A 26798-nucleotide genomic window follows, 5' to 3' on the forward strand; every position below is an offset into this window, starting at 1 on the left:
AAGATTCAAAAGAATGGTCATTTTATTTGTCTTGTTCGTGCTCTATCATTAGCCTCTAAAACAGAGTAGGATATGTAGTAGGAGCCCAGTACGTGATAGTTAAACAAATGAATAAATGAGGTTCAGCTTAACAAGAATTGCCAAGTTCCTATTGTGAGTTAAGTACTATGTGGGACACTGGGGTTTTAGTGAAGAATTGTATATGGTGCCTACCCTAGAAACAAAACAAGAACAAGTTCGTGGGTAATATAGTAATGTAGAAAAGCCCTTCATGGTTGTTTTATAAAATACATAGGTTTTATTTTCTGGAAATATATGGACTGTCTTTTGTCTTTTGTATTTCTTTGTAGGGAGTATAGGAGATGAAAGTCACTAGATGGACCTGAAAGTCAGTGGGGAAATGACCTCAGAAATCAGCCATGGGAGAGGGGCATGGTTTGTTTTCTGAGTTGGAGAAGTTGTGACCAGAATTCAGTTTCCAGGCTGGGACCGGGGTCAGGAACACTGATTGTGAGGCAGTTGTGCAACCGGCATGGTTTATGTGTTATATTATTCCTCCTTCCCACATAGTTACACACCCTTTTCTCATGCCCTCTCAAGTGAGGGTTCAGGAGCTCTTCTGCTCATGCCTGGGCCCCTTCATATCTACTCATAGAAAAGGATCTGAGACTCCTGCCCACCAAGAGAGCAAGTGCTGCTGTTATATTTGTCTTTGTCAAGGGATGTAACATTATGAATAGGCATTACAGTTTTATGGGTCTCCTCACCATTTTTGTGAGGAGAAGAAACAGACATTTATGGACATACATTCAAATAACTGGAGATTGGAGGGCTGTGTTAGTGAGGTCCCCGGGTTAGTGAAGTCAGTGGAACAGGTGGGATTGGGGGAGGTGAAGTGGGGTGGATGTTGATAGCAGACGCTCTGAGTTAGTTCAGGAGCTGAAACTGTTCATTGGGAAAACCAGAAAACCTTGAAACATGGAGAAGGGGGTAAGGGAGACAGAAGAGTGTCTGCAGCTTTGGAGAATTACAAGATACAGCTTAAGGATTGTCTAGTTGAGGGCCTTTGCTAAAAACTTAATTTGATGGAACAGTCATGGAATTCTGTATTTTAGCCAGGGACTGAGGACATTTTCGCCAGCTTCCCTGGTGGCTCAGAGGTTAAAGCATCTGCCTGGAATGCAGTGTCTTAATACACCTGGAGCATTCAACAGCCTGTACCTTATCTGGTATATTGTGAATATTGGGTTTGGGTAGAATTCAGAAGTCAAGAAAGGGAAAGAACTGGGAGTTGAAGATCATAACGTTGTTAGAAAGATCATCCTGCGTACAGTAGAAATTGAGATGGATGATCTTCAAGGTCTTTTTCAATTCCAAACACTTCTTTGTTGATGATAGCTTATAAGCAATTAGTTAGTCTACCTCAGATTCTTCATTAGCACTCAGCATTTTCTCATGAGAGTCTTTTCTATAAAATTAATTATAACTTTGAAAAATCTAACACCCATAAGCTAATCATTTTAATGTGACCATTTTTTATCCTTTCTTCCTTATAAAAATGTCTATAGAAACACTGGATTGGACCCCATCATTTCAGAACTACGAGGATTTTATCCAGAAGACACTACAAGTAAGAGGGAGTTTGTTCTCTGATTGCTTTATATGTAGAATGCATGTAGTAAAAGATACAGAATACTGTTTTTCAAAGTGTGGCTAGGGGACTCTACCTTCAGAATTACCTAGGGAACTTGGTAAAAACACAGATTCCTGAGACCCACCTTAAACTATTTGAATTGGAATCTCTATCTTGGTAGGGCCAGGAGCCTTCATGTCTAGCAGGCTGCCTAGATGTTTCTTATGCCAACTGAACCCACCGATCTCCAGTGACAACAAAAACGAACAAGTGTTTGCATAGTTTAGTGGCAAGTTAATTAATTATCTGGAAGATTCATTCAGCACAGGCTGTTAGATTCTACAGATTAAGCCTTTTCATTCCTTACTTTTCTTTTTTTTTTCTCAAGGACATGAGATGTTTATGGTTTCTACTTCCAAAGGGACTGGTAGGTTTTACTGAGTTCAAAGGCCACAGACTAAAGCCTGAATGACCATGATCCTTTGAGTCAGATAGAGAAGGATAAGAACTGTGCCTTTATTACTTACTTGTTATGCATCCTTGAGAGAATTGCCATCTCTCAGCTCTGACTTCTTTCTCTGTACAATATCTCTGTTTCACAGAGTGGCTATGAGAGAAAAGTGAACATGTGTAAAATGTCTAGTGCACTTTCCCGCTCTTCTCTGTGTCATTTCATTTCTCTTATCTTCCATTCCTTTGTCTCCTTGTGTTGCATCTGAGTCATTTCTTCAGCTTTGTCTTCCACTTCAAAAATTATCTTTCCACCTATGCTCTAACTTGCTATTTGACCTACATATTGAGTTTTTATTTTGATGATATCATTTCTTTTGATTAATTTTCATATCTGCCTAGTCAGTTAGGAGTCTCCTCTTCCTTCATTATATTTTCAATACCCTTTTAAGATTTATTTAAGCATATTAAGCATGTTTTTGGTGTATATATATATATTTATTAATTTTTATTGCAGTATAGTTGCTTTTAAGCATACTTGTACTTATTTTATATTCTGTCTCTGATATTTCTTGTATGTGCAGTTTTAAATCGCATCCTGCATTTTATTCTTTACACTGTCTCTTGTTCATGTTTCATGTTTTTCCCACATTTGTTAATCATTTATGACAAACTTATGTTATTTGGAAATTTATCTACATTCTTTGAGCCCTGGTTTTAAAATCATTCTCAGGAGGTGATTTCAATTTATTTTTCCTAGATATTTGGAGTCAGGACCATTTGAAAGTAAATAATAGACTTGGGGTGTTGAGGGCTACACAGGTAGTTAGTGTGAGTGTGGGCTTCTGTTTGCAATTCCCAGAGGAGACCAGTTATTCTTTTCCTTTTCTAGCCAGAGCTGAGGCTGAGGCAAGATAGGCAGGTTATGAGTTCCCTGGCACTCTTTGTTGGGTAAGATTTTTCTATTTTGTCTGCTGAGAGTGTTCCTTTCCTGGCTTGATACGGGAGTCTTTGATTTCAACCCCCCACTTTGTGTGGGTCCAAGCTTTGTTTTCTGTCCCCCTGACTCTGTGCCATCAATGTAGCATAGATGCTCCCAAGCATATGCTTCCCATGCTCCAAAGCATATGCAAGCTTCGATATCCTTTGACTTCCCATGTTCTAGTCATTTCTGTATCAGATTGTTTCCCGTACTTTACCATAAGCTTCTCCCTGTTTTATATATTTCATCCATCATTTTAGGTGTTCTTTACCAGGAGGCATTTGTCTGGATATCTGTCCCATTATATAGCAGGAAAGTGAAGGGAATAGCCGTATTTATAAGTAGATGACTAAACTAACTACAAATGAAAATACCCTCTAAAATATTCTTACTGTTTTGGGAATTAATTTTGAATTAATTGTGAAATAACCAACACATGGAAATGAATCTTCCTAGCTTGTGTTGGAGAATTTTGTGTTAATTGGGTGTACACTGAAATGTGTTTGTCTAAGTGAAACATCATTTGATAAACATCTCATGCTTAAGGTTAAGTAGATTTTGTGTAGGAGGCAAAATAATGGAATTTTAATTAATTCTGGACTTGCTTTATTGATATTTAAGGACCACAATACATTTCCAGTGTGTGATTATAATTATTTATGCATTTAGAAATAAAGCTATCATTTTATTACTGTTCCACTATTTAATTAGATTATTATTCTATTTTCATTAGTCATTGGATGGATTTATGATAATAGTGAGCGCAGATGGAATAATAATTTCCGTGGACCATCGCATCACTTCACTTCTTGGCCATTTACCTGTAAGTTCTCTCAGTTTTTGGGAAAGGATCATTCGCTTTGTTGTATAGGGGTTCATTATTTGTTTTTAGCAGCATACAACTTATCAGAGAAGACAGTGTTAATGTTGTCAAAATGTGCACCTGGTTTATTTTCCTCTCCATTGGTTTCAGTTTTAAAGCTATAAAAAACAAACTGTGGCATAAGATAATAAAACACTGGGTGTGCACTGGTGTGTGGTTTGTAAACTGCCCTTGAAGGTGATGGTCCCCAAGGTGACTGCTTTGCCAGGCAGCCCTCAACCAGATGGATGTGTCTGATTTTGTACATTTGAGTCTACCACATACTGATTAAACAATGAATGTCATGATTTGGTCATGCTAGCTCATGACATCCATTTCCAGGTCTGATTTGCATTTTGTTTCTTTATGTTGAAGAACAAGACATGATCTAATTTGGGGAAAAAAAATAAATGATTGCCTAATTTAGCAATGTTGTACATATTGCTGGAGAGACACTCACATGCGTTATAGTCAGAGTATCAGGTGTTCAAAATAGTCAGTTCTTCCTGAGTCTTTTGGTGTCACTATATCCCTCTCAGGAGAGCTTTCTACACTCTTCTCAGCACCACTGACTTAGAATATGATTTCCTAATTTTTTTTTCTGGATCTTCAGGCTGTACACCCACCACGTATATCACTTAAACATGAAAGGACTGCAAACCTTCATATTGCATGCATGACTGTGTGTGAAAAGGAAATGTGTAGCATACATCCAAACCACCACCACTGCCAAATCTCTGTCACTTGACTGATTGTGTTAATCATATCTGGATTATTGCTTTCATTGGACATTCCTCACTCCACAGAATTGTCTGAAGAACTTGATACACCTTCACCCACAGATCTGTAGCATTCAAGTTTGAACCACACACATTAATAGAATTTTTGTTAAATTATCCTTTAGTTAAGTTCAAAGAGGATTACATGCTTATTCCACTAGTTATACTGTTCCAGTAGGCATGTTCTATGGCCCACTCGGAAACTCAGAGAGCTTTTCTCCTTTTTTTCCTCTTTATTTAAAGGTACCTGTATCCATTTTAAAACTCTTCATTCTATTCCTTTCTTTTAGAAAGCAATTTACATTTCCAAATTCAGCTTATATTTATAAGATACCAAAGTAGCTGAATAAAATGCAAATATTAGAGATATTCCTGGAGAAGGAGATGGCAACCCACTCCAGTATTCCTGCCTGGAGAATTCCGTGGACAGAGGAGCCTGGTGGGCTGCTGTCCATGGTGTTCCAAAGAGTTGGACACGACTGAAGCAACTTAGCATGCATAGCATTCGAGATATTCATTGCCTTGGACTTTAGAGGAATCTTATCATAGAAGGAGAATGGTCTTATTAAATGTACATTAAAAGAAAGAATATGAATGTAATATATCATTCATTAAAGTTTGTTATAGTGAAGACCAGAAAACTACCTAAATTCTTGTAATATTTAATATTACTTAAAGCAAATTGGCCATTGACTGAGACCAGTGACTTTTCCTGAGGATCCTCCTATGAGGATTCTTATACTGTTATCCTTGATTCTTTATGCATTTTGGTTCAGAGCTTTCACTCTTAAGAGACTCTTTCACCATTCAACATTTGAGGTAACAAACACACACGCAAAGAGTCACCCTAAAGTAGAGGTGTCTGGGACATGAGTTTGAACTGCTCATCTTAAACCAGGTACGTGGTAATCTGAGTTTGGTGTACTTAAAGTAAAAGTGAAGTGAAGTCGCTCAGTCGTGTCTGACTTGTAGAGACCCCATGGACTGCAGCCTACCAAGCTCCTCCGACCATGGGATTTTCCAGGCAAGAGTACTGGAGTGGGTTGCCATTTCCTTCTCCAGGGGATCTTCCCGACCCAGGGATCTAACCTGGGTATCCCTCATTGTAGACAGATGTTTACCACCTGAGCCACCAGGGAAGTAAAGCTATAAGTATTACTCTGTACATAAATATTAAGTGGAAATGAATTTATATATTCTTTTCAGTGAAAGTGAAAGTCACTCAGTCATGTCCGACTCTTTGTGACCCCATGGACTATACAGTCCATGGAATTTTCTAGGCCAGAATACTAGAGTGGGTAGCCTTCCCCTTCTCCAGGGGATCTTCCCAACCCAGGGATCAAACCCAGACCTCCTGCCTTGCAGGAGGATTCTTTACCAGCTGAGCCACAAAGGAAGCCCATATTATTTTAAAACAGTGTTGAAAAGGACCATACCTGGGACACAGTTTCACACTTGTGTTTAAATCCTAACTCTTAGTTTTTAACAGCATGTGATTTTTTACCAAGCTTTGATTTAAAATTTCATTTTATAAATCACCCATCTCATATAAATATGGAGACAAAACCATTTCTGGAGCTCAGCTCCAGGAATCTAAAATTTCATTAAAAATCAAAGGTCCATCTAATCAAAGCTGTGGTTTTTCCAGTAGTCATGTATGGATGTGAGAATTGAACCATAAAGAAAGCTAAGTGCTGAGGAATTGATGCTTTTGAAATGTGGTTTTGGAGAAAACACTTTAGAGTCCCTTGGACTGCAAAAGATCAAACCAGTCAATCCTAAAGGAAATCAGTCCTGAGTATTCATTGGAATGACTGATGCTGGAGCTGAAGCTCCAATACTTTGGCCGCCTGATGCAAAGAACTGACTCATTGGAAAAGACCCTAATGCTGGGAAAGATTGAAGGCAGGAGGAGAAGGGGTGAAAGAGGATGAGATGATTGGATGGCATCACTGACTGGATAGACATGAGTTTGAGCAATCTCCAGGAGTTGGTGATGGACAAGGAAGCCTGGCATGTTGCAGTGGTTTTTCCAGCAGTAAGACACAACTGAGCATCTGAACTGAACCTCTGTCTATTGGGCAATTCCAAGCCTATAGGATGGTGAGGTGGAAAGAACTTGGTCTTTGGAGTCAAATAATCTAGAGATTAAAATTTAACTCTCAGTCGCTAACTACATGAGCTTTCATTTCTCATCTGTCAGTAGGGGACAATATTACCCAGAGAGTGACTGGACGTGGGATATTATGCATGGTGTGGTTAGCGAAGGCCTGTGTAATCAGGTGATGTTGAGACAGGTACTAGAACAGGATGAGTATGTGAGTCATGCAGAAAGTGTGTCCCAAACAGAAGCAAATGCAAGTGAAAAGACACTAAGGCAGGAGTATACTTGGTGTGAAAAGCTATCATAAAGAGGCCACTGGGACCGGAGTGCTGTGAGCAAGAAGAAAAGTTGTAGGAGGTGATGAGGTCAGAGCAGTAACAGAGGTCACCTGGTTTAGGGCCATTGTAATGACTTTGCCTTTTCCTCAGAGATGGGAGGAAACCATTTGGAGCCAATGCAGGAAATTATCTGAATCTAACTTTTATCAGAATCACTCTGGCTCTTGTATTAAGAATAGACTATGAGGGTAGGACAGAAATGACAAGGACCTAACAGAAGCAGAAGAGATTAAGAAGAGGTGTCAAGAATACAGAGATACAAAAGATACCACTCTAGCACAAGAGACAACTCTACACATGGACATTGCTAGATGGTCAATACTAAAATGGGATTGATTATATTCTTTGCAGCCAAAAATGGAGAAGCTCTATACAATCAGCAAAAACAAGATATGGAGCTGACTGTGGCTCAGATCATGAACTTCTTATTGCAAAATTCAGACTTAAGTTGAAGAAAGTAGGGAAAACTACTAGACCATTCAGGTATGACCTAAATCAAATACCTTATGATTGTACAGTGGAAGTGACAAATAAATTTAAGGGATTAGATCTGATAGAGTGCCAGAAGAACTATGGATGGAGGTTCGTAACCTTGTACAGGAGCCAGTGATCAAAACCATCCACAAGAAAAATAAATGTGAAAAGGCAAAAATGGTTGTCTGAGGAGGCTTATAGCTGAGAAAAGAATAGAAGTGAAAGGCACAGGAGAAAAGAAAAGATATACCTGTCTGAATGCAGAGTTCCAAAGAATAGCAAGGGGAGATAAGAAAGCCTTCTTAAGTGAACAATGCAGTGAAATAGAGGAAAACAATAGAATGGGAAAGACTAGAGATCTCTTCAAGAAAATTAGAGATACCAAGGGAACATTTCATGCAAAGATGGACACAGTAGAGGATAGAAATGGTATGGACCTTACAGAAGCAGATTTTAAGAAGAGGTGGCAAGAATACACAGAAGAACTATACAAAAAATGGTCTTAATGACCCAGATAACCATGATGGTGTGATCACTCACCTACAGCCAGACATCCTAGAGTGTAAAGTTAAGTGGGCCTTAGGAAGCATCACTATGAACAAAGCTAGAGGAGATGGTGGAATTCCAACTAAGCTATTTCAAATCCCAAAAGATGATGTTGTTAAAGTGCTGCACTCAATATGCCAGTAAATTTGGAAAACTGCAATAGACACAGGACTGGAAAAGGTCAGTTTTCATTCCAATCCCAAAGGAGGGCAATGCCAAAGAATGTTCCAACTACTGTACAATTGTACTCATTTCACATACTAGCAAGGTAATGCTCAAAATCTTCCAAGTTATGCTTCAGCAGTACGTGAACCAAGAACTTCCAGATGTTCAAGCTGGATTTAGAAAAAGCAGAAGAACCATAGATCAAATTGACACCACCTGTTGAATCATAGAAAAAGCAAGGGAATTCCAGAAAAACATCTATTTCTGCTTCATTGACTATGTGGATGAAGCCTTTGACTGTGTGGATCACAACAAACTGTGGAAAATTCTTAAAGAGATGGCAATACCAGACTGCCTTATCTGCTTCTTGAGAAACCTGTATACAGGTCAAGAAGCAACAGTTAGAACCAGACATGGAAAAAAAAAGATTGGTTTCAAATTGGGAAAGGAATGCATTAAGGCTGTATATTGTTACCCTGCTTGTTTAACTTCTGTGCAGAGTACATCATGCGAAATGACAGGCTGGATGAAGCACAAGCTGGAATCAAGACTGACAGGAGAAATATCAATAACCTCAGATATGCAGATGAAGCCACCCTAGATTAAGCAGAAAGCAAAGAGGAACTAAAGAGCCTCTTGATGAAGGTGAAAGAGGAGAGTGAAAAAACTGGCTTGAAACTCAACATTCAACAAACGAAGATCATGGCCTCTTGTCCCATCACTTCATGGCAAATAGATGGGGAAAATTTGAACACAGTGACCGATTTCATTTTCTTGAGCTCCAGAATCACTGCAGATGGTGACTGCAGCCATGAAATTAAAAGGTGCTTGCTCCTTGGAAGAAAAGCTATGACAAACTTTTTTTGCTTTGCTAAGTCGCTTCAGTCGTGTCAGACTCTTTGCAACCCCATGGACTGTAGCCCGCCAGGCTCCTCTGACTATGGGATTTCCCAGGCAAGAATACTGGAGTGGGTTGCCTCCGTCAACCCCTTTTCCAGGGGATCTTCCTAAGCCAGGGACTGAACCCTTGTCTCCTGCATTAGCAGGTGAGTTCTTCACCACTAGTGCCACTTGGGGACCATGCCCACCCTGTCAGCATATTCAAAAGCAGAGATATCACTTTGCTGACAAAAGTCCATTTAGTCAGAGCTATGGATTTTCCAGTAGTCATGTATGGATATGAGAGTTGGATCATAAAGAAGGCTGAGTACCAAAAATTGACACTTTCAAACTGTAGTGCTAGAGAAGACTCTTGAGAGTCCCCTGGAAAGCAAAGAGATCAAACCAGTCAATCCTGATATTCATTGGAGGAACTGATGCTGAACCTGAAGCTCCACTCCTTTGGCCACCTGATTGATGCGAAGAACTGACTCATCGGAAAAGACCCTAATGCCGAAAGATTGAAGGCAAAAGGAGAAGGGGATGACAGAGGATTAGATGGTTGTATGGCATCACCAACTCAATGGACATGAGTTTGAGCAAGCTTCAGGAGACAGTGGAGGACAGAGGACTCATGTGCAGCAATCCATGGGGTTGCCAAGAGTTGGATACAGCTTAATGACTGAGCATGCTCAAGCATGCATTGTCACTGTCACCTTCCTTAAAGAATGTAGTTAATTAATAAGTAACTTATGGCTGCTATTTCCATCCAAGAGAATGTGCATGATTAAAAAAAAAACAAAAACTGCTCACTTTTGATAGGGTCCACAAGGGGTCTCACTCACATGGCTGCCTCTGGAATTCAGCAACATGTCTCTTTGGTATGCTGCTGCCCTGCTACCCTCAGGGGGCCACAGGTGGGAGCTGAGGGGAAATACAGCATTACCAAAAACAAACAGCAGAAGTACACCAGCAACTGACACTTGGGGCATACACCCAACAACCTCACAGATCACATGCTTCCTCCCCAAATGATACATAACACCCTGCAGAGCAGAGGAAATCCCTCGATGATTCAGACACGTGTGCAAAGATCCTGTACACTGGGAACAAGACAATGTCATGCATCACGCCCTGCACAGTAGGTAGTTAGCACCTGAAAGCTGGAACCAAATCTCTACTTTGGCTCTTCCCTGCCTTTAAATGGTGTCATCCTGTTTCCACCTGTTCTGGGCGTTAGTTCAGGATAAGATGGCAGAGAGGAAGGGGAAATTAGGGGAGGGGCTGACAACCTATAAAACAAGATAACAATACAAAAACGCAAAAACCAGACTGAGCACTAATAACACTTGCTATAGGGAGTGGTAGGGTAGATATAAGGGACTTTCTACTGGTAGTAATGTATCTTTTTGTTGGTGTTAAAAGGACTCCGAGATAGGTGACTCTAGGAAGACAAAGCTGAGCCTTGGTGGGAGATACTGGATAGCCTCTATCAGCTAGAAAATTAAGGAGTTGTATAGTGTGATGTTGAGAGTGTGTAAGCCAAGGACTATAAAGGAGAAGATCATCCACATATTGGAGGACAGGGATTTCCTTTGCTCCGCAGGGCATTATGATTGTTTGGAGAGGAAGAATGTGTTCTGTGAAGTTGTTGGATGTATGCCCCAAGTGTCAGTTGCTGGTGTACCCTGCTGTTTGTTTTTGGTAATGTATTTCCCTCCACCTCCCACCTCTGCCCCCTGAGGGTGACAGGGCAGCAGCATACCAAAGAGACATGCTGCTGAATTCCAGAGGCGCCCAGGTGAGTGAGACCCCATGTGGACCCTATCAACTTTGAATTCTTTTAGGTGACAATGCTATACTTTCTTCTACCAATGAAAGAACTAGTGAGACTTAGTGCTTTGTACCTCTTGTTGGAGTATTATTGTATTATTTATTATTTCAAGGGCTGGAATGATCTCAACTTATTAGTTTATACTTTGCATCGTAATTGTGCATGTGTCGTCTTCCCTACTGAACTCTGTGTTCATTGAAATTTAGAATAGTCATGTCAGGTTCATCTTTTTAAACTATCATAGGTTTCAGCAAAAAAAAAAAAAAAATAATAATAATAATAATGAGTTACTTCATGTAAAATATCCAAAATTCAGAAGCTGGCCCAGTAGCAAATCAGCCAATTGGACTCAAGGTAGCTGTGGTGTAATGGAAGGAACAATGAATTTGTAGTTGGGTAGAGCTGGGTGTGAATCTCATCTCTGAACTTCTTTCCATTCCATAATTGGACAAGCCTCCATTTCCTCATGAATTCCATAGAGGAGAGTTCTTTTCACAGGGAATCTGATTAGGTGAGCTAGTTTGTTTGAATGTATCTAGTACAATGTTCTGGCATGGAGCAGCTATTAATCAGGTGTTAGGTGAAGGAATGAATGAGTGGTCTCTACTGATCAGAGGTAACTTGGTTTGGTACCTAAAGTGTATTTTATAACTAAATCAATAAAGTATTTTCATTGAAAAAGTTAAGTTGAAAGAAAAATATTCTATTCTTTAGAGAAGTCAGTTTCTTACTATGTGGCTTTCATTGTCAAAACCTATTGCCTATTAATTCATGTTTTCTTTGCTAAACTAGGGTTATATTTCTGCCCTGAATTGAGCCAAGATTTTTCTTGATTGAGACAGGATCCATCTGCTAATTTGAGCATTGGCCAATTTGTAGGCTGGCTTCTACAAATGGACCATAAAAATATATTTCTGAATTTTGACTGTAGATTAATAATATTAATCAGTTAAAATCTTTTTAATTTGTAATTCATCACCCAAAGCCATCATTAAACTACAAAGAGTACTTTGCTTATTATTTTGTTTCTATCACATTAAAAACTCTTTACTTAATGTCTGATATTCAGTTAATTCATGTCACCACATTTCAACTACATGGTACAGCATTATTGATTCATCCAACTAATATTTATTGGTGCTCACTCATGCCAGACTATGTTTTAGGTGTTGAGGATGTAGCAGTAAATAAGGCAGTCAAGGTTTCTCTTTTAATGCAAGTTATATTTTATTGAGGGACCCTATCCATTTTTAATTTTATATTGTATATTTTATACATGTGACTATGATGTCAGGTAGTGATAAGTGGTATACAAAAAGACAGGAAGAGAATGTCAGGGAGTTGATGATATTTAAAATACTTTTGAGGGACTTTCCTGGTGGTTCACTGGCTAAGACTTCGAGCTCCCAATGCAGGGGGCCTGTCATGATGGAAGGTAGATCAAAGATTCCACATACCACAGTTAAGACCCAGAACAACCAAATAAACAAATACTTGCATGAACACACTGGAAAGGTAAGAGGTGATGGTCATAGAATGGGTCAATATGAATTGAGACTTTAGAAGTTTAACAGGTCTGACTATAAGATGGCTGAGGTGGGGCAGGTGATAAGCTTAATGGAGGTAAGGAGATAGAAAAATTAAATGCCAGTAATGCATTTAACAAAATTGATTCCCTCTTTCCCTCTTGAGAATGACATCGTGGGTAAAAGCTTCTTAAGCCTTCTGCCTGATGACGAGAAAAGTGAAATATTTTCAAAGATGGCTTTCAAGATTCCTATTTCATGTTCAGGTACAGATTTTTTTTTTTCAAATAGTAGATGCTTAGATTTTAAGAGACAGATATCACTTAAAGGAATAATAAAGACATTTCAGGATTCCTATTTCATGTTCAGGTACAGATTTTTTTTTTTTTTCAAATAATAGATGCTTAGATTTTAAGAGACAGATATCACTTAAAGGAATAATAAAGACATTAGAGCCAATATAGCTGCCGATCGTATATTAATTTAACTTACTATAGTTTCATAAATTTTATTTCTAATGTTAAACTTTCCCCACTATTAAATCTTGTTCTTTGAGTTTTTCAGCTTTTGTATAATTGCATTAGTATTATGTAAATTATGTTTTAGGTGATACCCCACTCTATAGGGGTAGAGGAAAGATTGAAGGCAGGACGAGAAGGGGACAACAGAGGATGAGATGGTTGGATGGCATCACCAACTCGATGGACATGAGTTTGAGTAAACTCCATGAGTTGGTGATGGACAGGGAGGCCTGGGGTGCTGCAGTCCCTGGGGTCGCAAAGAATCGGACACAGCTGAGTGACTGAACTGAACTGAGCCACTCTATAGACACAACATAGACAGCTATGCAAGTGCTAATATTCACGAAAAGAAAATAATATTTTAAAAATCTAGTCTAAGTAAGACAATAGTCATATGAAATAATCCTTCAGAATATAGTTAAATATAAATGTAAAATTGTTTTGTGTCTGTTTTTTTTTTTAAGTGGGAAAACATATTGAGTTTTGCTGTCATTTCAAAAGAGGAGATGCTGAATCCAATAACACCTCTGCTTATGAATATGTTAAAGTCATCCTGACTCTGAAAGATGTTTCTAATGGTAATCAATAGAGTTTTTAATCTTATTTATATGAAATTCATGAGTTATGCAGCCCTTCATTGGTACTATAAATGCCCTTCTACTGTTGGCACCCTCTCTGCTACCCCTGTGATCAACGGTTTTGGTGGACCACAAACATTAATTAGACTTTAAAAAGTTATAGCAAAATTTACAAGGTGAGGTCATATGGTAACATGGTAGACAGAGCTGATAAGGATGGCTCTTTCCTTCTACAAATCAAGGAAATTATTGCTTAAACATAACCTAAGGAGTGTATTGCATAGACAACATTAAAAGAAAGGATAAAGTACAGGACACAGTGATAAGGAGTTGATTTTGTGCTGGGCCTAAGTGACTTTTAAATCATACGTTGATTCCATTGACTGCAATCTGGAGTAGTAAACACTTGTTCAGGGACCAACACATAAAACTTAGAGACTTAAAATGATCAGTAAAATTCTGCCCATTGGCTTAGATGAAGAGTAAGTGTGCTAACTCTCTCAGAGTTTGAGGAAAAATATGTGCTATTTAGAGGAAATCAAAACCTAAATATGTGTGTCTTTATGTGAATACAGGATCAGAATTTGAAATTCTCAAGGTTTCAGGAACCACACACTGATAAATTAATATAAATACTGTCTTGGGACCATTAAAAGATTTAGGGCTTGAATCTGAGGTAAATAGCCAAACAAATATGTGAAAAGATGCTCAAACTCATTAGTAAGTAAAGAATGAAAAATTTAAAAACCAATGAGTATATGATATTATACACGTTTCAAATTTATATTAAAAAAACCCCAATGAGTAGCAATGTACACACATCAGAACAGCAACAATTAAGAGTATGAATAATACTATGAATAATACCAAATATTGGTGAGGATGTGAGAAATGAAAACACTAACACAGTGTCGAGAGGAATGTAAACTCATGAAGCCATCCTGGAAAACAGGGTGAAATTAAGTCAGTTATCTTGTAACTCAGTAATCCTATCACTGGATGGAGATACCACAGAGGTGAAGCTGAAGAGATCTGTGTCTAAAGGGACTTACACTATGTATGTCATAGTATTGTTTGTAGTAGGAGGGAGTTGGAGACAGCCTAGGTGTAATCATTAGGGAAATGAACAAGTAAAATTTAGGGGAAATATACAATATAGAAAACTTTATAGTAGTTAAAAGTAATGAACTCTAGATATACGTAATACCACATGGTTAGATCTTAAAAACATGTTGTTCATTGAGAAACAATGAGATCTATAGCACAAGACAACTTTTGTAAATTGTGAAAGCATAATAGTACATAGAACCAGGCTATATATTTGACTGGGGCTTCCCTGGTGGCGCTGACTTCCCTGGTGGCTCAGACAGTAAAGCGTCTGCCTACAATGTGGGAAACCTGGGTTCAATCCCTGGGTCGGGAAGATCTCCTGGAGAAGGGAGAACCCGGTATTGAACCCGGGTCTCCCACATTGTAGGCAGACGCTTTACCGTCTGAACCAGCAGGGAAGTCAGTGCCACCTGGGAAGCCCCAGTCAAATATGGCCTGGTACCTGGTGGCTCAGAGGTTAAAGCATCTGCCTGCAATGCGGGAGACCTGGGTTCGATCCCTGGGTAGGGAAGATCCCCTGGAGAAGGAAATGGCAACCCATTCCAGTATTCTTGCCTGGAGAATCCCATGGACGGAGGAGCCTGGTGGACTACAGTCCCCGGGGTAGCAAAGAGTTGGACACGACTGAGCGACTTAACTTCAGCTTCCCAAGTGGCGCTAGTGGTAAAGGACCCGCCTGCCAATGCAGGAGACATGAGAGATGTGGGTTCTATTTCTGGGTTGGGAAGATCTCTTGGAGGAGGGCACAGCAGCCCATTCCAGTATCCTCACCTGGAAAACCCCATGGACAGAAGAGCCTGGTGGGCTACAGTCCGTGAGGCTGCAAAGAGTTGGACACCACTGAAGCAACTTAGAACATATTTGACAAGGTGGTATATTTGACCACATGTTAAAGGTGGTAGATAATAGTGGGTGCCTGTGGGTGGGAAAGGGACAGAGAGGAAAAATAAAATGAGAGTGGGAATTTTATCTGTGTTCATAATATGCCATGAACTAAGAATATAATTAACTCAGTTCTTTGCCACTGAGGTCTAAAAATATAACAAATGAATGAATAAGTAAAGAATGAAAATTAGCTCACACAGTGGTTGTCAGTTATCTTTGTCACATGCCTTGGAAACTAAAAGTCAAACACCTTAAAAAATACTTGATTCTATGTACACACAAATTACACATATTTGATACCCATGTGGTCCGTGTAAATAAGAGGAGCAAATTTCCTTTGGAGTTAAAACGTCCATTCGCAAGGTAAGATTGGAAGACTGAAAAATCACCCTAAACTCACAATTATTTCCCAGTAATGACTCCTTTTTCTGGTGGAGACCAGGGTGGGAAGGGTGGTTGGAATGGAAGGAAGACAGGAAAAATTGGTGGTTCAGAATTCTGAAAATTGTCAATGGGTTGATAAATGGCACACGGATGGGACAGGTGACTGTTCTTTGGTGTACCTGGCCTGCCTTTCTATTAGATTGTCACTTGTGTGTCTCTCTCTCCCTTAGAACATCCTGTACTGTCCCGCAGCTTCTTCTCCAGACCTGACTGTGGGTCATCTACCGTAAATCTTCCTTTGGATGATGCCTTTTACCTGATGGGGACCATTTGTGTCCTTAGGGCTCAGACTCTACAGGTAAGTGTGTTGGGTGTGTGTCTCCCCTGTTGTGGCCATGCAGGCTTCCTTTAAAGGGACGTGTCCTTTTTGGTCTCTCAGCTACTGGACAGCACTGCTAAAGCACCTGATGTGTGCAGAGGGTTGTGTTAGGGTATGTGAGTGAGAAAAGACTAGCCCCTGTGTTTCAGAAGATGAACACCCTAAAGAGATGCACACTCATTGACAAGTGGTTTTGATATACTATTAAACAGGTATACAGGGTCTGGGGGCTGGGACATAGTAAGAGAGAAATCATCATTGTGGTGGGTGGATAAAAGAAGGCTCTGTCACCAGGTGAGTTTTGAAGCAGCTCTTCTGTCTGCCCGTTGCTCATTTAGTATCTTTCTAATAGAGTATTCTCAGATTCTGTCTCAAAAAAAAAAAAAAAAAAGGAAAAATCTTTAGTCTTTAGATTCATCTGATTGGTTCAGACTAATGAGTTATTTACCAAGTGACATACTTAGCAAGCACCTACTATGTGTCAGGCACTGTTCTTAGTGGTGGAAAAACAGACAGTAGACAAGTAACATTAACAGATGTCATGGAGACGATAAAACAGAATTGTGTGCTAATGACTGGTGGGAGTGGGAGTCCAGTAGTGTCAGGGAAAATCTCTCTCTGACGATGTGCCTTTTGAACAGAGACTATGAATGACGATAAGATGCCAACCCAGGAAAGAAAGGAAGGCAGTCCAAGTAGAGGGTTCAGCAGCTGTAAAAGTCATGAGGTAGTAACTCGCATGGAGAGTTCCAGGGAACAAAGACCATCATATGACTAGACAAAGTGGTTAATATTGTGATGATGTTGTAACATACAATACATGTACTTACATGAGAGGCCTCTGGATCCAGAGTTCACAACCTTTCTTACTAGCTACAAGACCTTACCCAAGTCACTTACATCTTTTAGCCTCAGGTTCTTTTTCTATAAATGGCGAAAACAGTACCTCTTTGAGGGTTGTTGTGAAGTGCAAATAAGACAGCCCCTGGTATATGGTTAGCACTCAGTAAATATGAGTCCTTACAGTCATGATCATCATCGTCATTTTTATCATTATTATTAGTATCATTACAATCCAGAGCGGGCAAAAGATCTGCTTTACTTTTCCTCTCTGGTTTAAAATCTGGGCTTTAACTGACCACATTTCAGAAGCTGTGAGGGACTTCTTTACACTCAATTTAGAGTAGTGATCTATGTGATCTTTAGAAAATTGGTCAAGAGAAAAGCAATTAAAGTAAGTTGCTAAATCTGTTGGCCCCATTCAGTATCCCTCTCCAGCAGTTGTCTGGGATTTGAGCTCTCTTATTTGCCATGAGAAGGCAGACATCCCATTTAGAGGTGGCTCAATGGTAGAGAATCTGCCTGCCAATGCAGAAGACATGGGTTGGAAAGATCCCTGGGTCGGGAAGAGCCCCTGGAGGAAGAAATGGCAACCGACTCCAGTATTCTTGCCTGGGAAATCCCATGGACAGAGGAGCCTGGTGGGCTACAGTCCATGGGGTCACAAAGAGTCAGACATGACTGAGTGACTAAAACATCAACAACCCCCAAATCTACTTCCTCATCTGAGAAAGAAAAATCTCATTTGAGATGGCGCCCTCACCCTGGGCTCCCTCTTGGCACAAGGATCTCTGTTTGTGACCTATGCCAGTTTTTCTCTGGGTTTCTGGGATATTTGTTTCTTATTAGTGGTCATTTCAAAGAACAAATCTTGTGAGAAAACAGGGCTCTTTGGAGGAAGACTTTGTTCCTAGCGTGGCTGTGTAGTAGTGGAAGGGTGGTTAGCTCAAGAGTTCAACTTTGAAGTGGACCTACCTTGATCCTGCATCTACTAGTTGTACATCTTTGACCAAATCATCCTAGCTCTCAAATCCTCAATTTTCACGTTTGTGAAATCGAGTGCCTTTCTCACAATGATATACAGATGAGTTGGATTTTCAAATTTACTACAACCTATACAAATATGTCAGATATTTTTACTATGTAAGTGCATTTTAAGTATCTAAAATGCCAATTTTTCTGCAGGGATTTTTCCATACAAATGGACCTAGTGCATTGGTCCCAAATTCGGATGAGGATAGGCCATCTGAGGACCACAGGTGAGAAGCTATTTTTGTAAGTAATGGGGAACTAGGATAAAATTTTATCCAACAAAACTGAAACAAGAGAAATCATATCTATGACTATTTTTCCATCAAAATGGGGAAAAAAATTGAATGCAGGTGAACAATCTAATAGTTTGAATTTCCTTTCTCAGCTAGTATAATTCATATTTTTTCTAACTAAATATAAATACAAGTAATTGGCTTTCTATGAAAGAAGTAAAGCAAAAAACAGAGCAATCTTAACTGACACAGACATTTAATTACTTTCAAATTAAGACGATACCTCTACACATAGACTTGATTGCTTCTTTTTTTGGAAACACTTTAAATTGTAGAAGAAATCAGCATTGTAGTAACTGCTATTGTACAGGTGTTCCTCTTTTTTGTGAGTCTAATCTAGTCTTTAACATTTGTTTGTTAACAAATTTTCAGAGAACAAAGGGAGTAATTCCATTATTTTGACTGGGAAAAATAAAAATACACTCCTGACTTATAGGAAAATGCCAACTTGCTAGATATCACTACCTTAATTTGCCTGTTTAACAATCTACCAAGAATTTTTACAAAATAGAAATTGTTTGCAATACTATCTAGTCACTTCATATTTGATAAACTCATTAATAGATATTTTATATGTAATAAGCCATAATAGTAGACATTGCTCAGTGTAGGATATTGAGAATGGATTACATATTCCTTCTACATCACAGTGTACATGGAGATGTAAATAAATAGCAAAATAATACATTAAAGATGAGCACTAGATGCCAGTGAAAGTTAGCAAAATAAAATAAACAAGATGATGCTTTGAGAGGATTCTTCTGATGGAAGGCATGTTTATGTGAGGTCTGGTGGTGGGAGGAGGGAGCTGGAGGCTGTGGTCTCTGTTAGGCTTGGTGGTGGAATGAGGTAAGGAAGAAAGAGCTGGTAAAGAAATGAGTTAAACAGGAAATGTCTGAGGTTCATCTGTGTCTGAATCTGAGGAACAGGGGAGAATCTTCCCTTTCTGGCAGGAGAGCTCAGAAGTGTTTGGTGAGGAACCATTGTCTAAAGCTGCACATAGAGCCACAGAACGAAAAACAGAGCTCGTGGTGGCAGTCTGTTTGCGTTCCCTTTGCTTGGCGTCCTACAACTCTTTTTTTTTTTTTTTTTACAACTCTTGCTAACACATGACTGAGTTTGTAATTGTGTCACAGGTCTGCTCATGCCACCATCACATTCACGTGCCCCAGCAAGATTTTATTTTCAGAGAATCTCAAATTTCTTGTACATATTCATCACTATATTTATGGTTCATAGGAGTTAGGGACACGTGCATGGCCAAGTTGAAGACTAACAGCCATTCAAAATTCTTAATGTGCTTTAGAAAACACTACAGTGTTTCTTGTAGTGCATGCGCTTCTTTGGGCCTCTTAGACTTACCCATCTCCTTCATTAGTTCCTCTACTTTATTAGAAGACCTTTTACTGCATAAGGTGGGAGAGAGGATATCTATAAAGCATACAGTGTTTAAACAGGAGCTCTAGGTACTACTCTGTGAGAATACCTGAGCTACAATAGCAGCCAACGATATCCTTTCACCCAAGGGTACATGACTTGAACATATTCTTCCCTGCAACTTACAGCAGGTTTGTTTAGTAGGTTTGGGTAATGAATTTTGTGTCAATTAGTAGATCGTTATGCCAAATCTTCAGAGAGTGAGAGTTCAGAGACTGAAGAGACCTGCGTTTTATTTTGAAGTGGAACTTAACTGAATGAAAAATATTCTGATGTAGAAACAAGCCAGCTACTACATCTGTGCCACTTGGTCTCCACTCGATATAAGGAAAGGCTTAAAATCATATCTTTTCTAGTATAGTGAGAAATTATCATTATTGGAGGGATGTACCATAATATATATTTTAATACTTTCATGAATATGCCTACAGTTTATTAAAATACTAGGCAATATATTATTCATCATGTAGACAATAAGATAAAAACATGACAGGAAATACTGATGGATCTGAAGAAAATTCTGTTTAATTCCAGCTCTCCTCACTTCCCTCTCATATCCCTCTCCTCTTTTCCACCACTATGGCTGCTTTTCCAGGCCCAACCACCTCAGGTCTCACATGATGGGTTGTTGGTGGACCTGGCTCATCCACTAGTCTGAAGTCTATAAAGGAGGACTTGTCAGCCTCATTCCTGTTTAGCACAGAGCTTGACATTGAGCAGGCAGAAATGAACATCTGCTCAGGGACTCACTGAGGGATCCTATCAAAATGATAATCCATTCTATGTCATGAGACTTCACAAATACAGTACAGCATTGTTACAGTTCAGTGTGAACCAGTATTGCCTTATTTTTTTTTATAGACTTATTCTTTGTCCTCTGGATATTTTCAGATAGCAACAAGAAGAGAGATACATGTCAGGCATTAGTTTGTAGGCACCCTGAGTGGCAATTGATAATCTGTTCCCCTTTTGTGGTCTGAGGGATGGTTGAAAAAGTAATCAGGCACAAAGTTCATAGGGATCTAGAGCTCCCCAGATGCTTCTGGAATTTCCCTTGGTAATTTTCAGTGTTAAGAAGCATCCTGTTAAGAGGCTTGAAAGGTTTGTGCTTATGAAAGAAACACAGAGAGGGAAATTTAAAATGTTTAGAAGAAAGGATTTGTTTCCAGGCAAGATGTCCTGTCTTTGCATGTTTCAGATCTGAGGCTAAAGAACCTTTCATTTCAGGAGAGGGACTCAGTGGTTGGGTTTTCCATTTGAGCTACAGATACACTGGAGGAGAAGGTCTTGCTTGAACATAGAAAAATAATGAATACTTCAGAATTGGTGAGGAGTAGGCACAGAATTGAATACTGTGTGGCCCTTTCCCATCTTCCTACTGCTACAGTCAGAGGAAGCACTGAACTACTGTTAGTACTCTTAGTTTCTATGTATCAGTGAGGCCCAAAATTATGTCATAACATCATCTTAAGAGAAGTGCATCTTGCACTTTATTCCTCATGAGGTGATCTCATGTTTATTGACTTACTCTCCACAAATTGTTAGCTAGATTTTAGACTCATCGTAAAGATGAGAAAGTGCAGTCACAGAGGATGCATGATTTGCCCAAAGCCATGCAATCGGTTAAGCAGTAGAGCTGGGATAGGGACCCAGATTCTCCTGGGCTAGTTTCTGTTAGGACGTCACTTTCAGGTGCTGTGGCTGGTATGGGGTTCCAAGGAGAAAACTCCAGGAGTCTTTGGGAAGTACTTGATTGGGGACATTACTTTGAGAAAACGTTTTTTCTTTTAATGTATGTCATTTTAAATGGAGAGAGGAGTTAGTGTGGTAGGAGGTCACATCAACTGCCCAAGCATTTTCGACAAAGGTAGTATCTTTTTCCCCAAAGATAGAGTAGGTAACACTGGAAAATCAGATGACAGGTATGTCTAAGAGTTCTAGTAGCTCTTCCCTTTGTCTGCAGTCTTCAGAAACTCTCCTGCAGAAGGCGGTCCCCAGGGAGACTCCACCTGTCAGCAACTACACCAGAAAGAATGTCCCTGGTGAATTCCCCTTTCATCTTGTTTTGGTGAAGTGTTATCTTGTACAGAGCTGTGAGGAGAATCTTGCAAAGATGTTCAGTTCAGTTCAGTTGCTCAGTTCCATCTGCCTCTTTGTGACCCCATTGACTGCAGCACGCCAGGCTTCCCTGTCCATCACCAACTCCTGGAGCTTGCTCAAACTCATGTCCATCCAGTCAGTGATGCCACCCAACCATCTTATCCTTTTTCACCCTTTTCTCCTGCCTTCAAGCTTTCCCAGCATCAGGGTCTTTTCCAGTGAGTGAGTTCTTCACATCAGGTGGCCAAAGTATTGGATTTTCAGCTTCAGCATCAGTGCTTCCAATGAATATTCAGGATTGACTTCCTTTAGTATTGACTGTTTTGATCTCCTTGCTTTCCAAGGTACTCTCAAGAGTCTTCTCCAACATCACAGTTCAAAAGCATAGATTCTTTGGCACTTGGCATTCTTTATAGTCCAACTCTCACATCCATACATGACTAGTGAAAAAACCACAGCTTTGACTAGACAGACCTTTGTCGGCAAAGTAATGTCTCTGTTTTTTAATATGCTGTCTAGGTTGGTCATAGCTTTTCTTCCAAGGAGGAAATGTCTTTAATTTCATGGCTGCAGTCGCCATCTGCAGTGATTTTGGAGCCCAAGAAAATAAAGTCAGTCACTGTTTCCATTGTTTATCCATCTATTTGCCATGAAATGATGGGACCAAATGCCAAGATCTTAGTTTTCTGAATGTTGAGCTTTAAGCCAGCTTTTCCACTCTCCTCTTTCACTTTCATCAAGAGGCTCTTCAGTTCCTCTTCACTTTCTGCCATAAGGGTGACATCATCTCCATATCTGAGGTTATTGATATTTCTCCCAGCAGTCTTGATTCCAGCTTGTGCTTCATCCAGCCTGGCATTTCACATGATGTACTCTGCATATAAATTAAATAAATAGGGTGACAATATACAACTTGTACAGGGTCCTAATCAGAGAAGGCAATGGCACTCCACTCCAGTACTCTTGCCTGGAAAATCCCATGGATGGAGGAGCCTGGTAGGCTGCAGTCCATGGGGTCACTAAGAGTTGGGCACGACTGAGCGACTTCACTTTCACTTTTCACTTTAAAGCATTGGAGAAGGAAATGGCAACTCACTCCAGTGTTCTTGCCTGGAGAATCCCAGGGACGGCGGAGCCTGGTGGGCTGCCGTCTATGGGGTAGCACAGAGTCGGACACGACTGAAGCGACTTAGCAGCAGTAGCAGCAGCAGCACAGGGTCCTAATTAGTGAGATTTTGTTGTATGGAGCCTTTGTACTGTTCTGTACTGACTTCATCCCTGTGTGTGCCTCATCTCGACCAGGGAAAGCGCCCTGTACCCTGTTGTATCACATGCCATTTGCTTTGGTTTCCCTAGAACTTTGTATCTAGCTTGCCTAGTCTCATCACTCCAACCCAATGAAACTTATTCATACATCAAATATTCGGCAGCTACTATGTGGGAGTTTCTCTTCTAGGCTCTGAGGGTAGGACAGTGAACAAAAATCCTTATCTTCCTGGGGAGCTTATATTCTAGTGGAGGAGAAAGAAAATCAAACAATAGATCAGAATAGGTTAGATGGTAAGGAGGGCCAAGGGAAAATAGTAAGCATTGAAGAGACATAGGGAAGCTTATAAGGGAAAGTGAAATTGTATTAGACCTTGCCACATGCAGTTGACATTCTATTTTTTAAGAGATGGTACAATATTGACAATTTTCACTGGTTAACATAATAAATAGGGTGGCCACCTAAGGCCTCAACAAGAAGGTGACTTTTTAATTACCACCTGAAAGGATTGGATTTGGGAGGAAATATTTCAGAGAAGGAAGAGCAGATGCAAAGGTCTTGAGGCAGGAGCACATTGGGTGTGTTTGAGAAGCCAATGTGTCTGGAGCAGGTTCAGCAGGGGATGACTAATAGGAAAGGAGGGCAGAGATGATTGGAAGATTAGCACACACAGTACTTTGGGAGGACTCCAACAAAGAGGTGTGAGCAGCTGTCAGGGAGGAAGTGGGAGCACCAGCTGGTGGAGTAGCTGGAGGCGGCCATGCTATAGTCATCTACCATTGTTTCCTCCTGTCTTTCACTGCCTCACGAAGCCTGTTTGGTCTTTCTCCTCCTCCTCTGCAGGTCACTTGGCTAATTCTACTCCACACCGCCTCCTGTCTCTTTTGGCAAATACTGTGGAGGTCTTGTGATATAGTTATAGCAAAACAGAAACCAAAACCAAAACATGAGATTGGGATTTTTTAAGCTACAATATTTGTTTTTCTTTTTTTCTTAGCTTGGCCAATTACAGGTTGTGTAATCTTAGAGAAGCCTCATTAAGTCTCAGGCTCTCTGTCTATAAATGATGAGGGTAGTTATTGCAGAATGTGCATGACTATGAACTCAGGAAATGAGATCTATCTCCTTTGATAAGTAAATGAAGTCTATATGCTTTGTAAAATACTATGCACAGTTAAGTTGTTATCAACTAGGAAGTACTTAGAAATAAAGAATAGTTACAGTTTAAAACTGTACTCTATCCTGGGAATTCCTTGGTGGTCCGGTGGTTAAGACTCTGGGCTTTCGCTGCCAAGGGTCTGGGTCCAATCCTTGGTCAGGGAACTAAGATCCCGCAAGCCACATGACAAAACAAAACAAAACAAAAAACAACTGTACTTAATCCTTACTGAGCTATAAACATTATTAACTGCAAAGAGCTACCTGTTAACCTGATTTATGGACAAGATTTAAAATCTGTGTCTGGTGATTTCTTTAATACTCTTATTAATGTTTACTATTACGATATTTCTCCTTTTCTGTTTCAAGCCAGCACCTTTTAAACATCTGTCTTTTTTAGAGCTCTAGAGTCATTAATACCCAAACTATTCCATGTAAAGTGTCCATGCCTCCTTGCTGGGTGGAGGAGGTGTGACCCAGTCTGACCATGATGGAATTCTCAGCTTTCAGTCAGTTGATCTTGGGACCTCACACCCACCTGAGACACACACACACACACACACACACACACACACACCTACTGCCACAGGGCACTGACAGATAAGGGAAGGACTTGGGGCTTTGCAGCAGCCTGGTGTTGAAGGAAATAGCCCCTGAGCTATTTAACTTCTCTTGTCCTATTTGTGTGAAAAGGGTCTTGTCCTTGAGAAGGTCAGACATTAAATAAAAGATAGAAGAAAGGATGCAGTCTCAGGATTCTGGTTTTTAGATTTCATAGTGTTTGTGTGACTACTAGCCAAACCACCTTCCATCTTCAGCTAAACGACTTAATTATTTTCATCATCTAAAAGCATAAAATCATTTGACTGTTTTATTAGATTTATGATTGATAAGATCAATTTCCATGTTAAGATTTTTTTGAAAAGCTCTAAGTAAGTTTTGCACTCCAAACCCAGGGAAGCAATCCCTGAAATCACTGAAGGTTTAGACACTAATGAAAAGAAGTTTAATAAATTTCAAAGTTTACAAAAATCTGGGATGAATTTTTTGAGTATCAGCCTCTATGAAAAGTAGTTCTGGAGAAATATGCTGGCAGCTGCTTGTTCTACTCAGATAATGAAAGTGAAAAGTGAAAGTGAAGTCTCTCAGTCGTGTCCGACTCTTCATGACCCCATGGACTAGTAGCCTACCAGGCTCCTCCCTCCATGGGATTCTCCAGGCAAGAGTACTGGAGTGGGTTGCCATTTCCTTCTCCAGGGGATCTTCCCGACCCAGGGATTGAACCTGGGTCTCCTGCATTCCAGGCAGACGCTTTAACCTCTGAGCCACCGGGAGAATGTAATATTTTTTTTCCTGGTAGTTTGCATTTGTCATCCTGTAATGAAGATGTCAGGCTGTGTATTAGGCATCTGAATAAGTGGGATAGGATCCTACTCTCTTTCGACTTAATGCTTTTTGCCTTACATTCTTTTTAAGATTCATATTGAGTAGAGTTCCCTGTGCTCTACAGTAGGACCTTGTTGATTTTCTATTTTATTTATTTATTTGCCATGCTGCATGGCATGCAGGATCTTAGTTCCCCAATCAGGGATCAAATCCGTGTCCCTGGCAGTGGAAGCATGGAGACTTAACTATTAGACTGCCAGGGAAGCCCTGGTTATCTATATTCTATATAGTAGTGTGTGTATGTTACTCCTAAACCCCTAGTGCCTTACTTAAAAAAAAAAAAAAAATTCCAGTATATTCTTTTGAGTTAGCTCCATTAAACATTTTTTTCAACTTTAAAACTCTTTATTTGCATCTTGGCATCCTCCTTTACTCACAACTGTTCACATTTTACTCCATTTGCTTTATCATCGTCTCCTTCTCTTCCCGCTCCATCCAACTGCTGCCCTTCCTTTCCTCTGTCCGGTCTCCTCTCCTCCCCTCTCCTGTTTTCTCCCTTTTCTTCCCCTTTTCTTCTTTCTTTCTCTCCCCACCCCTTTGCTTCATTCATTCATTCATTATTTATTTATTCATTTTTCCATCCAGTGGATTTTAATCTTTTGCTAATGTTATGTATTTCAATAAATAAATAATTGTCCTCACATCAATAATCAGACAATAATTGTCTGATTGTCCTCGCATCAACCAGTGACAGCCCCTTTGATCTGGCTCCTGTGTCTTTTTGATGCTTCCCAGCATCTTGCAGCATTCCTTCCTTTCGGGCACTGTATGATGTTCCAGGTTCATTTCGTGCTTT

General features: G+C 39.9%; 1 protein-coding gene and 1 non-coding gene across 2 annotated transcripts in view; one reads left to right on the forward strand and one right to left on the reverse strand.

Moving 5' to 3' along the window:
• Positions 1-978: 978 nt before the first annotated feature.
• Positions 979-26798, forward strand: part of PASD1 (PAS domain containing repressor 1) — a 57681-nt gene continuing 31861 nt past the window's right edge. Inside the window, exons 1-5 of the mRNA XM_068963149.1 lie at positions 979-990; positions 3799-3888; positions 12739-12838; positions 13558-13671; positions 16281-16408. Coding sequence (XP_068819250.1) covers positions 979-990; positions 3799-3888; positions 12739-12838; positions 13558-13671; positions 16281-16408 — 444 coding nt within the window. The remainder of the gene's footprint in view (positions 991-3798; positions 3889-12738; positions 12839-13557; positions 13672-16280; positions 16409-26798) is intronic.
• Positions 25818-25891, reverse strand: TRNAS-GGA (transfer RNA serine (anticodon GGA)). The gene has a single exon. It is a non-coding gene; the product is annotated as a tRNA-Ser (tRNA).

The sequence above is a fragment of the Capricornis sumatraensis genome, chromosome X (assembly GCF_032405125.1).
Source record: "Capricornis sumatraensis isolate serow.1 chromosome X, serow.2, whole genome shotgun sequence".
Classification (NCBI taxonomy): domain Eukaryota; kingdom Metazoa; phylum Chordata; class Mammalia; order Artiodactyla; family Bovidae; genus Capricornis; species Capricornis sumatraensis.